At 46.9% G+C, this 15,392-nt stretch overlaps 1 protein-coding gene across 1 annotated transcript in view; it reads right to left on the minus strand.

The window, feature by feature from the left end:
• The window catches only part of prox1a (prospero homeobox 1a), a 27,288-nt gene extending 12,830 nt beyond the window's left edge, over nt 1-14,458 (minus strand). Inside the window, exons 1-3 of the mRNA XM_068724461.1 lie at nt 13,928-14,458; nt 8,804-10,879; nt 4,798-4,905 (exon numbers count right to left, since the gene is read on the minus strand). Of these exons, the coding sequence (XP_068580562.1) occupies nt 4,798-4,905; nt 8,804-10,819 (2,124 nt within the window). The 5' untranslated portion in view covers nt 10,820-10,879; nt 13,928-14,458. The remainder of the gene's footprint in view (nt 1-4,797; nt 4,906-8,803; nt 10,880-13,927) is intronic.
• Between the last annotated feature and the right edge of the window lie 934 nt (nt 14,459-15,392).

The following is a 15,392-nucleotide window of genomic DNA, read 5'->3' on the forward strand; positions in this document are numbered from 1 at the left end:
GGGGCTCAAACATGTACTTAATCCCCGTTCACCAATTACACCCCGATTCTCCATCCCCTCTACGCACCTCTCGGGGCAGAAAGAAAGGGGAAGAAAAAGAGGGCACAAAAAAAAAAAAAGAAAAGAAAGAGAGGGAAAGACAGAGACGATGAGCGCTGCAGAAGAAGGCTGCGGCTATCTGATCGGTGCCGCTCGGCTGGATTCCAATAGGGTGAGGTAAACCTATTAAAGAGGCCTCGGCTGGTCCCGGCTCTTTTTCCGCCTGGTCTCAGCAGTTGAAAACACACTGTCTAAACATCCAGACCACCAGATAAGGACCCCGGGGGCTCAGGATGCTGCCTATAGCTGCTTTCACCCTAAAATGCCCCACCACAACCTCTGATCAACGCCCTGAAAACATACAAATAAACCTTCACGTCTCTCCTCAGTGATTCCCAGAAATGACATCTCATAAATTCCCAAATCTAGCCTGTGAAACCTTGATACCCCTAACCATCACCCCCACACCCTTCATCCACACACACACACACACACACACACACACACACACACACACACACACACACACACACACACACACACACACACACACACACAGCCTTCACTCCTCCCTCCCCTCTGCTCTTTTTGTGGCGCTGGAAGAATGGGGGGGACAAAACGCTACTAAACGCTGAGCGGACTGCTACACTGGGGAGGCAGAGCGGTTTTGACATGGAGATTAGGCTCCGGCTATTGTTCGACAACACGGACACGCACAAACATGCACGCACACTCTTTCGCGATCTGGGATGGAAGTCAAAGCACACACGCAAGCAAGCACGTGAAGATGGGCGGGCGAGGCCACAGACTGATAGGGAAGTCGGCCAATCATGAGCAGCGACGGTGTTGGACCAAGGTGGGCCGGGGCTAAAGGAGAGGGGCGGAGCCTTTCTGGAACGATCAGCAGATGACATAATGGTGGAGTGGAAAAGAATAAGTCCGCTGACATTGTTTGGCTGTGGTCTGGGAGGGTGTATGTGTGTGTGTGTGTGTGTGTGTGGGGGGGGGGGGGGGTTAGCATGGTGGCTGTCCTAAAGTGCAGGGTAAGCATAAATGGGAAAATGAGGGAGGGAGGGAGGATAGGAGGACGGGTGGCAGGTCAGCGCCGTCGGACAATGGGGTTTCGCTGGTGGGGGGGGGGGGGGGGGGGGGGGGGGGGCGGAAGGTCGGAACGTGAGCAGTCAGCAAGCTGGGGTCGTGACATCGCAGTGTCAAACAAACAAACTACTGACACTTACAAATACAGCGGTGCTGCACGGGGCTATTCATAAACACACACACACACACACACACACACACACACACACACACTGTAGGCAGACGGTCAGTGTGACAGAGCACGCAACACACTATTTCATATAAGGTGTCAGCGTGGCGTAAACCTTTCCTCTGTGTACGATCAGACCAGTGGTGTTGGGTGTGAGTCTGAGACGGTGAGTGAATTGACATGCGGCGCATACATGCATGTGAGCGCGTGCGAGATTGAGCGCTACATACTGAGATTAAAGTCAGTGAAAGAGTTGCCATCGCTCATGGGCGGGAGACCTTTGGTGTCACTGCGGCAGAGTGACGGATAGATTTGTCATTTGGACAAGGATTACTTTATTATACGGACAGCTCAGGGGAAGATGTAATGAGGGGCCTGAGCAACTGAACATGCAAAAGACACAATATTTACTGTGCAATGCAGGTAAATACACTGAATTACATTATATCTGCATCAGCTGGCACCCAACACACTCAGGGACTCAATTCTGGCAAGTCCCCCTGCAGCTTCCAGCGGTCTTGGTTCATTAAGTTGCTGGCGGGGGACAGAGGCCCGCTGATAGCGGCTAAAAGACTAGTGGTGTTCAGAGTAGAAGGAGGGAATTGGTTCAAAAGGAGCACATCGCTGCAGCTCCTTAATCAGAGCTGGCAGGGGTCAGCCAGCACCGAGGAAAAAAATGTGTGTTTGAGGCATATACGTGTGTATAAGGGTGTGTGTGTGTGTGTGTGTGTGTGTGTGTTGTGTGTGTGAGCGCCTGGCTGAGAGGCAGATGAGAGAGAGACAGCGAGAGCGTGTTTCTCACACTCACACTCAAGAGCCTGTGAAAGGTCAGCGCTTAGTGCTAACAGCACAAGATAGAAAGGGGCGGGCGCACACACACACACACACACACACACACACACACACACACACACACACACACGCTCTGCTCATGCAAAGGCGCATACTTAAGTCCAGAATAGGAAAACACTCAAGTATCCTTGGTTAAACTATATTAGTCGCCTGCCAAAAGTATTCCGGCGCTTTGACCGTCATCACCGAACTTCTGCAAACACACATCGGCTCATTTATTAATGTGCTAGAATGGTTTCAACAGTTTGTCCAAATGTTTTGACTTTTTATCCAATTGTTATTCAGATTAAAGTGTGTCTCTCGCCAACACTTTCTCTCACACAGTGGTCAGCAACGGAGTAGAACGCAGCACAGATGACCTCAGAGTGCAAAGCTACATCCAGAACAACCGGAGAGGAGGGAGAGAGAGAGAGAGAGAGAGAGAGAGAGAGAGACTCTCTCCTCTCTCTCTCTCTCTCTCTCTCTCTCTCTCTCTTCTCTCGATAAGCCCCTTCACTGTCATGAGGGCTTTCCAACGTTTCCTGTTTTCGCAGGGGTGAATTGTGGGAGATAATCTCGGCTGGCCTATTGGCTGACTGCACACAAAAAGCGGCCCTGGAAAGCAGGCTTTTGTTACTGCTGGGGCGACTCAAATCAGCGGCTGGTTTTCTTTCTCCCCGGCCCCGCCGAGGCACACATACCATGCCACACCATCAGCGAAAAAAAAGAAAAGAGAAGGAATGACATATAGAAAAGGGAAAACCCTCCTGACCTTCGCTACTCCACAGCCACATGACTGGCCCAAATACTGAAGCTTGTCCCTAAAAGAGCAATCGAGAGATAGAAGGCAAGATGTGTACGTGTCAGCTTGTGTTTGCTCAAGAATGAGAAATCTACAATACATGAAGGTCCAAACAGCCTATAATAAATGTAGCAGCACACACACACACACACACACACACACACACACACACACACACACACACACACACACACACACCCACACACACACACACATACACACTGTATCTCTTTACAAAGCCAACAACCTTTGCTGACTTTATTAATTGACTGAAGTATCTTCATTCAATCTGTGCATTAATCTGTTACAATGAATCATCCTTAATCAAACATTATGTGAAATCATAATGAGACGTCTTAAAGCTAGAGGGATAACATAGGCCGGCATTAGCGGAGCCAACAATGGTATTTTGACAAACCTGTCAAAACATTTCATAAACACCAAAAGTCAAAAAATGTCACAATAGTCTTAAAAGGAGGCCTCAATCAAAGGGAACAACAGCTACAGCGGTCCCTCGGGTTATTAGGGCAACCCGCTTCCCACGTTCATTAGATTCTTGACAGTCAAGACCTGATTAGTCGAGACGCTGATTAGCCTTTAAGACTTTTGTCTGAGGACAGCCACTCGCTGAGAGGCCGCCTTGGCTGCATCTAATTAGATAGTCAGTCTCATTCCCATACATGTCTGTTAACTTACAGCTTGAGTCTATTGTCCTCCACTGGAAACAAAAACAAACTAATGTGCCTCATAATCCCCTTAACTATCTTGACCTTGTTTAAGTATCTGATGAGGCCACCAAGAAGAGGCCGCCTCCCTGGTTCTGATCAGTCAGTGAAACTGACGAGCTGAGAGTGTTTGAATCTGAAATAGCAGTTGTTCGCTGAAGAGTTCAAAAGGCGAATAACATACATGTTAAACCAGTGGGATGCTTTATTATTGAGGACTTTTGTAATAAATCAACATTTGCAGGTGCCAACATGTAAACCCTCCTTTTCAACCTGACCAATAGCGTTGCCTGAGAGAAGAATCACATGACCCCCCACCCCCCCCCCCCCCCCCCCCCCCCCCGAGTGGTTGAAGAGTGGTTGAAGAGGGGGGCAGCTGCGGAAAAAGGGAGAACTTTATCTTTTGATTTGAATATTTGAATAAGATGGCCTGGATATGTCACAGTGTTTACCCTCCGCATGGTCCGAGAGGCGCACACACACACACACACACACACACACACACACACACACACACACAACAACAGCACGAACAAACTCGGTCGCCCACACCACAACGGCCATTGTGTTGTTTTTTTTTGTGCAGCTTACATATTGTGCTTTGTTTTCAAAATGTTCCTTCATTAAAATCCCGCATAGAGCTAACGCTCATCGTTGCTACGTTTCCTAAACGGACTCTTTCAACCCTCCCTCTATCAAACCATCCTCCCCACACCTGCTCAGATAACCACTCCTCCGTCTCTAGGCTCCATCCTCCTCTCTGCCCTCGCTACCCCTCGATTACTCATCCCGCTAATACTCATAGTCTCTCCAGCTCCCTCATGGAAACCCATTCAACTTCCTCTTCCTTCATCTTCTGCATAAAACCGTAACTTAGTGAGGGAAAGGGCCCAACTGAAGCTGGCACATCCCAATAACTAAATCAAACGTCCCCCTTTAAGGCCGGCGCATTGACACATGTACAGAAAACAGAGTGTTGTCCATCTTTACACTTGTAAAATAAGTCACCATGTCAACAAGATGAAGGTACAAATGAGTTTAAGAATAGCTGAAAAGAGACAGTAATGTGTTTCAAAATGAAAAAGGAAGATAATGGCAAAAGGTCTGAGGAGGAGGAACATGTTTTGACATACCTTGACATCAGAGAAGAACATCTTGAGCATGTTGGAGCTCGGGTAGCGGGTGTAGAAAAACATGAGCTTGGCCTTCTTCAGGTGATTGGGGGAGAGGCCCTCCTGGATCTGAAAATGTCTCCGTTAAGGACACTAACAATTGTTTGGAGGGAGACAACAAACGGCAGATCAAGCAAATGATGTTAGCACAAATACAATATGTACGCACTAATAATTGGCTTTCAGATCGGCAACACATCATCACTTGGATGATGGGTAACCAAATCTCCTTTCAGGGCTGCTGGAGGGGGGGAGGGGGGGGGGGGGGGGGGGGGGGGGGCTGAAGACAGTGCACCAAAGCAAAACCATTTGCTTGCAATTAGCATCGTCCGTATCAGGTGTGAGAGCGTCACGGTAAATAAAACGCTGGCCAGCACTACAGCAGACGCTTTTGCATAAGGAGGCTCATTTCACAGTCAAAGCAAGCGAACGCCTTTGCCTACACCCTGCGCTAACCTCCACCCGAAAAAAAAAAAAAAAAAGGAGGAAGAAAAAAGGAGACATTTGCATATCACAGACAAAGACAGCAGTTAACGCCAGTGACGGGCAAGAAGGCCTAATGGCTTGGCGACAACTCCTGCCAAGCCTGACTATGACTGTTTGATATTGGCTTCATATCAGTGACAAAACAAGGTCCAGGAGATCGTCCCCAACAGAGGCACAAGCAGCGTGAAAACCCCTCTCACCGCCACACAGGCCGTATTCAAATACATGTCAGAGGCCTCGTCTTCCTAATGGATCGCCTGGATTGAACGGCGGAGAGGATGGAGATGTGCTGGTGGGGGCACCTTGAGGGATAGTATAGTTCCAACCTTCAATTACATCCCCCTCCTCCTCCCTCTGCTCCACCCCTGCCCCCCAGCCTCACTGCCGCTGCCAAACCCTTGGAGGAGCAAAAGAAGGAGGAGTGGAAGGAGAAGAGGGGCTCTGAGGCTTTGGACTCAGCCAGTGATGGAGGGAGGGGGGAAGGGGGGTGAAACACATCTGCGCCACCGAACGGCCCAAGCCATTTCCATGGTGAATTAACGGCCGTATAATGCATCTGATAATATCAATCTGGAGGATAAGACATTGAAAAGGGGACCCGGGATGGGGGGGCGGGCCGCATGTTAAAACCTCAGGCTGTTTCAACAAGGCTTTTCATCAAGCAGGAGCAAGACAGGCCTCTAAATTACACAGAAGATACAGCCCCAAGTTTTCATGAAGACTGTTTACACTCCAGTGGACGAAACACACGGCTCGACATTATTTATGATCTACAGGGGTGGCTGCGATCGTTAAAATCAGTCAAGTGTCCAGATGTAGCTGTAACTATAGAGTGGGAAGAAGGCATCAGCTGCTAGATTGGATTGCCCTTGGCCTCAGGGTTACACGGCAAAGCCAGCAAATACTGAACCACATTGGGTTTGGCTCCTTAAAAACCCCGTCTACTTTGTCTGATTCAGCGAGAGAGAGAGGGAGAGAGAGAGAGAGACTCGGTTGTATACGCAGCGAGGGTCTTGTGGGGGAAACCCTGGCAGACTGGTGTTACTCTGTCAGGCCTGGCCAAAAGAGCAGCACTTCACTCTCCACACCACACCATCTGCTCCAAGTGGAGGGGATACAATGGATCCTCAGACAGAGCGAGGCAGAGGGAGGGACAGAAGAAGAGAGCTCTTTCTCAGTAAGGCAAGGTGGGATTTGTTTGCTGTGAAAGCTCTGCACTTACACTTAGATTAATTTGTTTTTGCTTTTTCAATTAGGATTAGCATCGCTTTCCCCTTATCGCTGAAATTAAAAATGATTTTAAAACAAAGACGTCGAAGGTTTTACCTCTGCAGCCATGAACACAATATCACCTCCCTTCAGTTGACAATTAAGAAGCTTCATATCTCCTGATGAGGCATTTTCATCTCTAATTCACTCACAGCTTGCAAATGTAATTGTGATTGGACTTAGGGGTGGCGTGCAAGGCTATTATTTTGTCATGATGGTGCACTCATACCAGGTGGCCCACTGTTCGCTTGCCACATCTGACAAGACATCATCATTCTCAAAACGCATCTCCAAAACCCAAAGTCATGAGAGGAAAATAGCTGCTCCACTTCCTAATTCCAGGTGTAAGGACACGAATATTTGGAGTCGGACTGAGAACAAATGAGGAAATTGATAGCAGCCATCTGCTCCACAGCGACTGCAGAGAGCTGGTGAACTTGAACACACCTCGCAAAATGTCTGACAAGCTGTCTCTGGCTCCTGAGGCTCGGAAAAAAAAAAAAGAAAGCTACAGAATTATAAAACAATTCGACATCAATGGCACACGCTATAAACCGAGAGAGTGGAAATGCAAATAGACATCGAGTCATTAACGTCATACTAATCATAATTAAAACATGTACAAAGCTCTATAGTGTAAGTGCCAAACTTTGTCCCTAAACCTGTGATAAAATCAAAAATAAAAAGTGGACATGTTCTGCCTATTCCTTCCATTTAGGGGAGTACATCTGTTAAAACCCTGAATTTATAAATGCTACAATGAAAGCCACAGCATCTGGCATGTGTGGTTATTGTTTGATTGTGTTTTACTTTCTCTCTGTCTCTGTGTGTCTCTCTCTCCCTTTTCTCTTTTCATCCCTCCATCGGGAGCCCGTAGAAGCAAAGGATTATGGATCTCTGGAAAGCGTTCACCCTTGGGTCAGAAGACAAGACAAGGCGAGGTAATGAAAGATAAACAGCTCGCTGCAAACACCTGTTAACGTCTGCTTCAAAGAAAAGACAGGGAGGAGGGGGGGGGGTTGCAGGGAGGGAAAACAAAAAAAGAAGTATTTGGCTGCCAAGCAACAGCCGAAGGGCCCCCCGGGCTGTTGACAGATCTTTATGAAATGAAAAAAAAGGGAAAAGAAACGACAATGATTGTGGGCTTTTTACAACAGCGATGGATGATAAGAGGAACACAAGAGAAAACACAAGCAATCATAAATATACATCTTTACTGAGTCCTCAGGCAAACCTTTTGTGACACACACACACACACACACACACACACACACACACACTCGGAGAAAGGCTCAGGTACGCACAATAGCAAAAAAACAAGGCATTTAAAGTGTTAAATATGCATATTCACTTAACTGATAATGCCCCAACAGGTAAAGACTGATGGATTCATTTCTTAAGCATGTAATGAATGTTAATGACTTGAAGACAAAGCTTTCTAAGGACAACCGGTGCGACATGAATCAAACTTTCATAAGGGTGAAGAGGTGTTGACTACTTAGGAACTAAGGAGGTATATAAGGGAAACAGAGAAGGGACTGAGTGTATCTGTTTAAGCTATTAGTCCCGAGTCCCCGGGGGATTCAATTTGAGCCTCCCATAGGGGATAGCTTCTTTATCCGTAGGGCATGATTGGGGCGCACTGGGGTTAAACTATAAGGGAGGCTATATAACACCATTGTGTGCCAAGTTTCAGGACGCTATCTCCCTCCTTGTTCTTTCAGGCCATTTTTATAAAAAGGAATTGGGGCAGTAAATGTCGCAGGGACCTAATCTTCGTGAGTAAGTGATATGTGACAAGAGAGCTTTTAAGCACTTAGGATTGGCGATGGAAGAAAAGGCTGAACGCTGCTGTGAGAAGGAAGAGGTAAGAGTGTAAAAATAAATACAACAATGCAGTACAATGGAGAGGAGAACAGCAGTGGGAGGAACGGTGATTCATCAACAATTTCTCAGTTTCTTAGGCTAGTTTCAAACAGGCTGAAAAAGATTTGATTTTTTAACTCTTTGTGGTTCAGATGCAATGTTTTACACCTGTCCCTACAGGGAATAACCACCTGAAAGCTTTTTATCTGGCTTACACACAAATGAACTGGTCTGAACCAGACCACGTCTTTAAAACATCAGGGTCACTGTCAAACACATTCACGTATTATCGTCTTTCAACCAACTCAAAACACACACTTCTTTTTTTTTTTTGTTGAAAGGATACATTGCTGCCTGAGTAGGGGGAGATGTCAGACATGTCCTGGAGGTCACTGCACTCAGACTTGATGAGGGACAGGGAGAGCTCGGCTGTGCTGCCAGGGTGCACTGGTGAACAAGAGCGATGGTGGTGGCCCAGATGGTGAGCCGATGCCATCTTGGTCCTCAGGCTGGTGGTCTCCCGGGACAGGTCCATGGAGTCTGGAGAGGAACGGTCCTTGCCCGGGTAGCCACCCGTGGGCCCACCAAGGGGACTCTGGAAAGGGTAGCCCATGAGAGGCAGCGGAAAAGGGTGTCTAAAAGATGGGGGGCTGAAGCCCATGGAGGCAGAGAGTGAGGAGGGGTGAAGGACGGGGTGGTGGTGCCCGCCATGGGCACCCACAGCTGAGGACTGGTGGTGGTGGTGGTGGTTGTGGTGGTGCTCACTGGCTGTCTTCCTCACGACTAAGGGTATTGCCTCAGTTTGGTCATTGGTGGGACCTGGCATCCCGGGCATGCTGGCGAAGGAGTCTAGTGGATTGGGAATGATGACATCTCCGAAGCACTGCAGCCTCTGGTTGGCGGTGTGGAAGTTGGGGTTGTCTCCATTGACAGTGGTGGGAAATCTTTCAGGAGGAATGGAAAGTGAGGGGAAGGCTTGCTGGGGTGTGGGACGTGGCGGCTTGGCAAACACCTTGACCACTGTGTCCACTACCTGGGTCATGGCTGAATTGAGTTCCTGCTTCAGTGTTTCTGCCAGCTGTTTGCCTTCAGCGTGCATGGAGGAGCCTGGACCTCCCTGGCCTTTGCTCCGGCTGAGCCCCTCTCTTCTTGGCTTCTCTCTGTCTGCGAGCAAGGCCTGCTGCTGAAGCAAGGCCCGCGCCCTGTCCAGGAAATGGCCTGGGTCCAGGTCGGACATCTCATTGTCAGAGCGCAAGTCATCTCCACCCCGGTCATCGCCGCCGGTGTCAGACCTGGCTGGGCTGTCTTCAGACATGTTTCCTATGTCATTGTTGAGCTCGTTGTGGAGGTCGTTGTGTTCCGAGTCGTCGGTTGAGTCATAGATCTGAAAGAACTTCTCCTGCAGCTGACGTAGCTGTTTCTGCATGTCCTCCAGCTGCAGCTTCAGTTGCCGTCGCTCCTCCTGCTTCTGCTCCTTTCTCTGGCACACCAGCTGGGTGAAGCTCTGCTGCTGCTGCTGAGGCAGACGCTGCTTACGCTTGTTCTCTCGGCTGTTACTGCTGCAAACCTCGCCTCCCCGTGGGCTGCTGGGGGCCTGCTGCTGAGACTGAGGGGGTGGGCAGTCTAGATCGATCTCGTGGTCTCCATCCATCTCATGGTCACGCTCATGACGGGAAGCAGCAGGTACCACCACACTGGGCGAGTGGCTCATACCGCGTATAATGTTCTCTACGCGGGCTCGCTTGGCACGCAGATGTTCATCATTTAGACGTTCAATGTCAAAGGTGGCCAGGCCAGGACGACCAAAGGGTGACAAGCACTCTTGAGGGGTGCTATCATGGGAGGAGTTACTGCAGGCGTCCTCCTGGGGAGCATCTGAACTTGCATTGGAGAGCCCTGATCCGGGGAAGCCGACATCCCCTCTATCACCCCTGTCCCCTCTTTCTGCCCTCTCAGGTCCTCCTCCATTTTTAGCCATGTTATTCTTGAGAAGCTGGGAGATAATGGTGGTGCCAGGGAAGGGCATCATGGTGTCCTCGTACGAGTTGGCCCTCTTCAGTAGCTTTCGGAGTACATTGGACTTGGATTCGGTATCGCTGGCTGACACGATGCCAGGTCCACCATGTGGCTGCACTACAGAGCACTCCATGGAGTCGGTGTCTGATCCGTGGTGAGAGTGGGAGCTCAGAGAGTTCATGGCACTGAAAATGGCTGCTTTGGCGCGGGCAATGTTATCAGTGGTTGTTGTTGTGGCTGCTGTTGCGGAGGAGGCTGTGCTGCCCACGGTCCTCTTAACACCGATGTCCACGCGTCTTCGCTTGGTCTGTCTGTTCAGGAGGGAGTCGCTGTCATGGTCCGGCATCACGGGCTGCTGCTATTGGGCCATATCCCGCAAACCTCTGGGATCAAATCCTCTGAGTACCTGTGGGCAAAAAATGCACAGAACCATGACTCACCAAAGAGAAAAAAAATTATTCTGAATCTAAGTCACTCACTCACCCAGGCAGGACATGTCCGCGTCAAATTTAAAAACTAAATCTTTGTTAAACTAGACTGAAACAATCAAAACCTTTCAACCTAAAAACGTTCAAGCTCAAGAGAATTGCATTAGAAAACATTATGGATACAAACGGAAGAGTTCTGTCTCAAGCCAGCAGGCAATACCTCCACATATGTTTGTAAAAGGACGGGCACATCCGTGATTACATGTAGGCAGTAAGGACCAGTGACAGAGGGGTAAGGGGAACAAGCGAGATGGGGTCAGAATTAGGCCTTGGCTCGACATTCCAGGGCAAAGTCCTACATTTTATCCTGTCCCCTGTTACACGCCGCGCGGCACTGAACCAGTTCCCACGGAACACAAAGCTGCATAAAATTATGATAATTACTTAAGTACTTGTCCTCATTTCCATTTTTGTGCAGTGTGAGCAAACATAGGAGCTATTAGTCGACAAAATAAAATAAAAAGATATAGGGTTAAGAGCATCTAAAAAAAAAAAAAAGAAAGAAGGAGAGGCAAAGCACATGCCGTTATATTCCCTTTACTAAGTCCTATTACGTAAATGAACAATCGTTTGGTCAATTCAACAAAACACTGTCATTTTAAACCATGTCTACACATTGTGTAATTTTAAAATGCACGTCCTGCGTTCACGTTAATAAATATAGCCATCATATCTTAAGCAATAGGGAGGGTGACACAAAAAAGAAACACAAAATAGGCCTATTGATTTTCGTGCCAGCGTGAGCTCACTTCTGTGTTTTTTGTTTGTCTTTTCATCTGGCAAGGGCAGTTAATTCTGCTCAAATGAATAGGTCACAGGGGTCAACTCCGGCAAGGAGCAACTTAAAGCGCTCTTACAAAAAGCCTAATGCCCCTCTGAAAGCAAAACGTTTTGTCAGTACAGGCCTGCATCAACACTGCTGTGTAAGCAGCGGTGGCAGTGTGTTAGTCAGAGCCATATCAGGATGAGAACATGTAGTGAGAATATCACAAACTATTTAAACTGTATGTCTTCCTTTGAAAAAAAATTATATTTCACAGGTTTGTAAATGTATAAATCTGACAATCTTTTTTTAACAGCATAAAAGTGGCAAAAGTGGTTCAACAATTTACATGTTTCTTTTTACAGTCTTCAGGAAAACACCAGACCGTTGTAAGACTCACAGTGGATTCGTAAAAAAAATAACAAAATATTACAAATACAGAATTATTTATTTGACTAGTTTTACGGATCTCAAATATACTGAAACATTACTCCAATTTAAGCAAACGGAAAGATAGATCTGCTACATGGATACACACATTTAGATTTGTTTTTCTTTTTCATAGAAATGTCAAATAACCGATTCATAAACATTTATTTTTGTTATGACATTCAAAGACAAATTACGTCTGATTTGAAGGTTCAGTTGAGCAAACAGCAGGAAAACTGAGCTCCAGTCAGACTTTCACTGGACTCTCTTTAACTGAGCGTTAGCTTGTTCTAACTCAAATAAATTGTATCATCTTTACATAATCACTGCAGGTGAAAAGTAATTTGAAAATATAGAAAAAAACATTCACACACACACACACGCACACACACACACACACACACACACACACACACACACACACACACACACACACACACACACACAACTTTGCTGCTGGCTTTGTTTGGCACTGTGTACTGTGATGCACCACTCAAGTGGCAGAACTCTGAAAATAACATTTTGTAAACTGACAAGACTAAAAATCATAATTCACCACACACACACACACACACACACACACACACACACACACACACACACACACACACACACACACACACACACACACACACACACAGGCTTGGTAACATCGTGTCCCTTTACTATTGAAGTGAACCAGTATTTTAAAATAAAACTATTTTTGATAAATGGCGTTGGCCCAAGTCCTGACAGTCACATCAGCAGTTCAGACAAGAGGTAATATATCTCCACAAAAATCCTAACTTGACTCGATCGCCTCAGGACCTTAACAATGAGCTTGAAATAGTCACCAGCACCTGTCTTTTCCGACGGCGCACCTGTCTCCCACTGCCCATGCGCACTCTCTCTCTCTCTTTCTCTCTCGTTCGAAACCTTTCAACAATTTGAAGCTATGGAGTACACACATAAACACCGAGCTGTAGATGTCCCTGTGAACTCGTAGAGATCTTTGTCTTATCCCTTTAACCGGGTTCTTCACGTGGAACCTATTGTCATTTAAAAACACTCAACCTTCAACCTTCAAACATGTCGGGTGAAGAGAAAGAAACGGCAGAAAACAAGGAGTGAAGTCCAGGTCTGAACCGTGGTTTAAATGAAAAGAACACGCAGGTGTTGTAACTTTTAAACAAGGACATCCACACTAACAGAGATCTGACGTTTCTTTGCACATTTCGTGGTCAGATGGACAAACTATCAGAACAGAAGAGACACTCACAACAACAAACCGGCAGCGTTTTATCACAACGCTACCAAAAGTGCTGCTGCAAAAGACAGACACCGAAATCACAAAGCAGCAGGACAGACGCTCCCTAAACGACTCTGTGAATAAAACAGAATAACATGCAGTCCACAGGACAAAGACCACACGAGGACACACTGAGGACCAGACCTCAGAGCCCGTCTAAAATCACGCTTCTGAACACTCTCCCAAACTTACTTCGACAAAGTTGCAAATCAACTTGATCTCCGCTTCTGATGAGGAAGGCTGGGCTACGGTCCGCAAACCATCCTCGCAATAATACGGGCTGCTCGCGCAACTCTTACCACACACCGAGATGAGGGGACCGAAAACGGGACAAAAAATGTCGCGCAGACACGATTAGCTGTTGATCGTCCTAAATAAATTCGCCCGTTCATTATGTTTGATTTGTTTCTTTGTTTTCCGCCCACCGCGCGACGCGAGGCAGACCAAGAACAAGAGAGGGAGGTATCCGAGGACAAGGTTACTTACCCTTTAGATGAACAGGGGACAACCTGAACTCCGACGGCCAAAAGAAAACAAGGAGAATATGCGCAGAAGCACCGCGGACTGTCGGTTACCGACAGATCAAAATGTCTCAAAGAAGGAAGAGCTGGAATAAAGTCAGCGGCACGAGCGAAAGGACCGAAACAGGAAAAATATAGAAGATGAAAAGAGCTCTTGCGCGGCGGTCTCTCCCTCTATCCTCTGCTGTGACTAAAAGAGTGAGAGACATAGAGAGAGTACAAGAGAGAGAGGGAGAGAGGGAGAGAGAGAGAGAGAGACTGCGTGTGTGTGGGTCTCCGAGGCGCACTGGATGCAGAGGACTGGATGCTGGAGCGCTCCTCCGCCACTAAGATTCACTTTAAGACGCGGCTGAAGGAAACAGGAAGACGTGCGCGTCATGAGCGGCGTGATGTAACTGTCGCTGCCTACCAATAAGAAGCGTCCGTCCGGTCCGGAGAACAACGCACTGAACTTGACCAGAGAACGGGACTTGAGCATGCAACTAAAGAGAGAGAGAGAGAGAGAAAGAGAGAGAGAGGGGAAAAAGGAAATACTACTTTTACTAATCCTTTTCTTCCCAAATCACCGACTGCGCGAGTAAGAATCGTTCCGCACTTTGACACTCGGCCTGCAATAAAACACATAGTCCACGTATTCTATTTATTCCCACAGCCAAGTCTTGACTGGGATAGTTTCTACACTAAATGCTTACGTCTCGGTTTAATTCTACGAGATTCAGAATAACGCGTGAATACTTTTGGAAAAATCTGAATAACAACAATTTCTCGATAATAACTGTTAGGAAAATGCATACATTTATTTGGCATTCAGTGAGATTACCTCAGTTGTAGATTTATTCACTACACCTAAGAATATATATATATATATATATATATATATTATAATTTTAAAGATAAATGCAGCATTACGTGAATTGTTAAGGCAGAAACCGTTTTAATGCAAATGTTTTCAAACGTCGTGCAGCCTTCCTCTTACAGTACAATTCTAAATGAACAGTCTAGTTTACAGTAGAAACGACTTTCTAAACGCGTACCGTGTTAATGCATGGCTCCGTTATGTTTATGAGAGTTTATTCAAACGCATTAACATTCCTTCAAGCTCAGTCATTTTTAATGATTAGCAACTTTGTAATTTGATCTTTTAACATGTTTGAATAAAGATGCTGAGCTCGTTTCAATTTCAAACTTCAGTATTTATTTCTGCAACTGGTCCATTTAGACTTCTCAACGGGAATAACAGGAGTCGGTCACTTGGGAATAGGAGGTTCAAAGTGGCGTGTGGAGATATTTCACGTGCAGAGTTTTCTCATTGGTTGCAGCGAAGTCTAATGTATGAACAAGCAAAGCGGCACAGAAGCTCGGAGCTTTGCTTTGGAATTCAGATTATCCAGGGAAGCCAATATCTGAAGAGAGCAAACCGTCTCTTTGTG

This window comes from Cebidichthys violaceus, unplaced genomic scaffold, assembly GCF_023349555.1.
Source record: "Cebidichthys violaceus isolate CVI_PGR_0920_01 unplaced genomic scaffold, fCebVio1.0.p SCAF_31, whole genome shotgun sequence".
NCBI lineage: Eukaryota > Metazoa > Chordata > Actinopteri > Perciformes > Stichaeidae > Cebidichthys > Cebidichthys violaceus.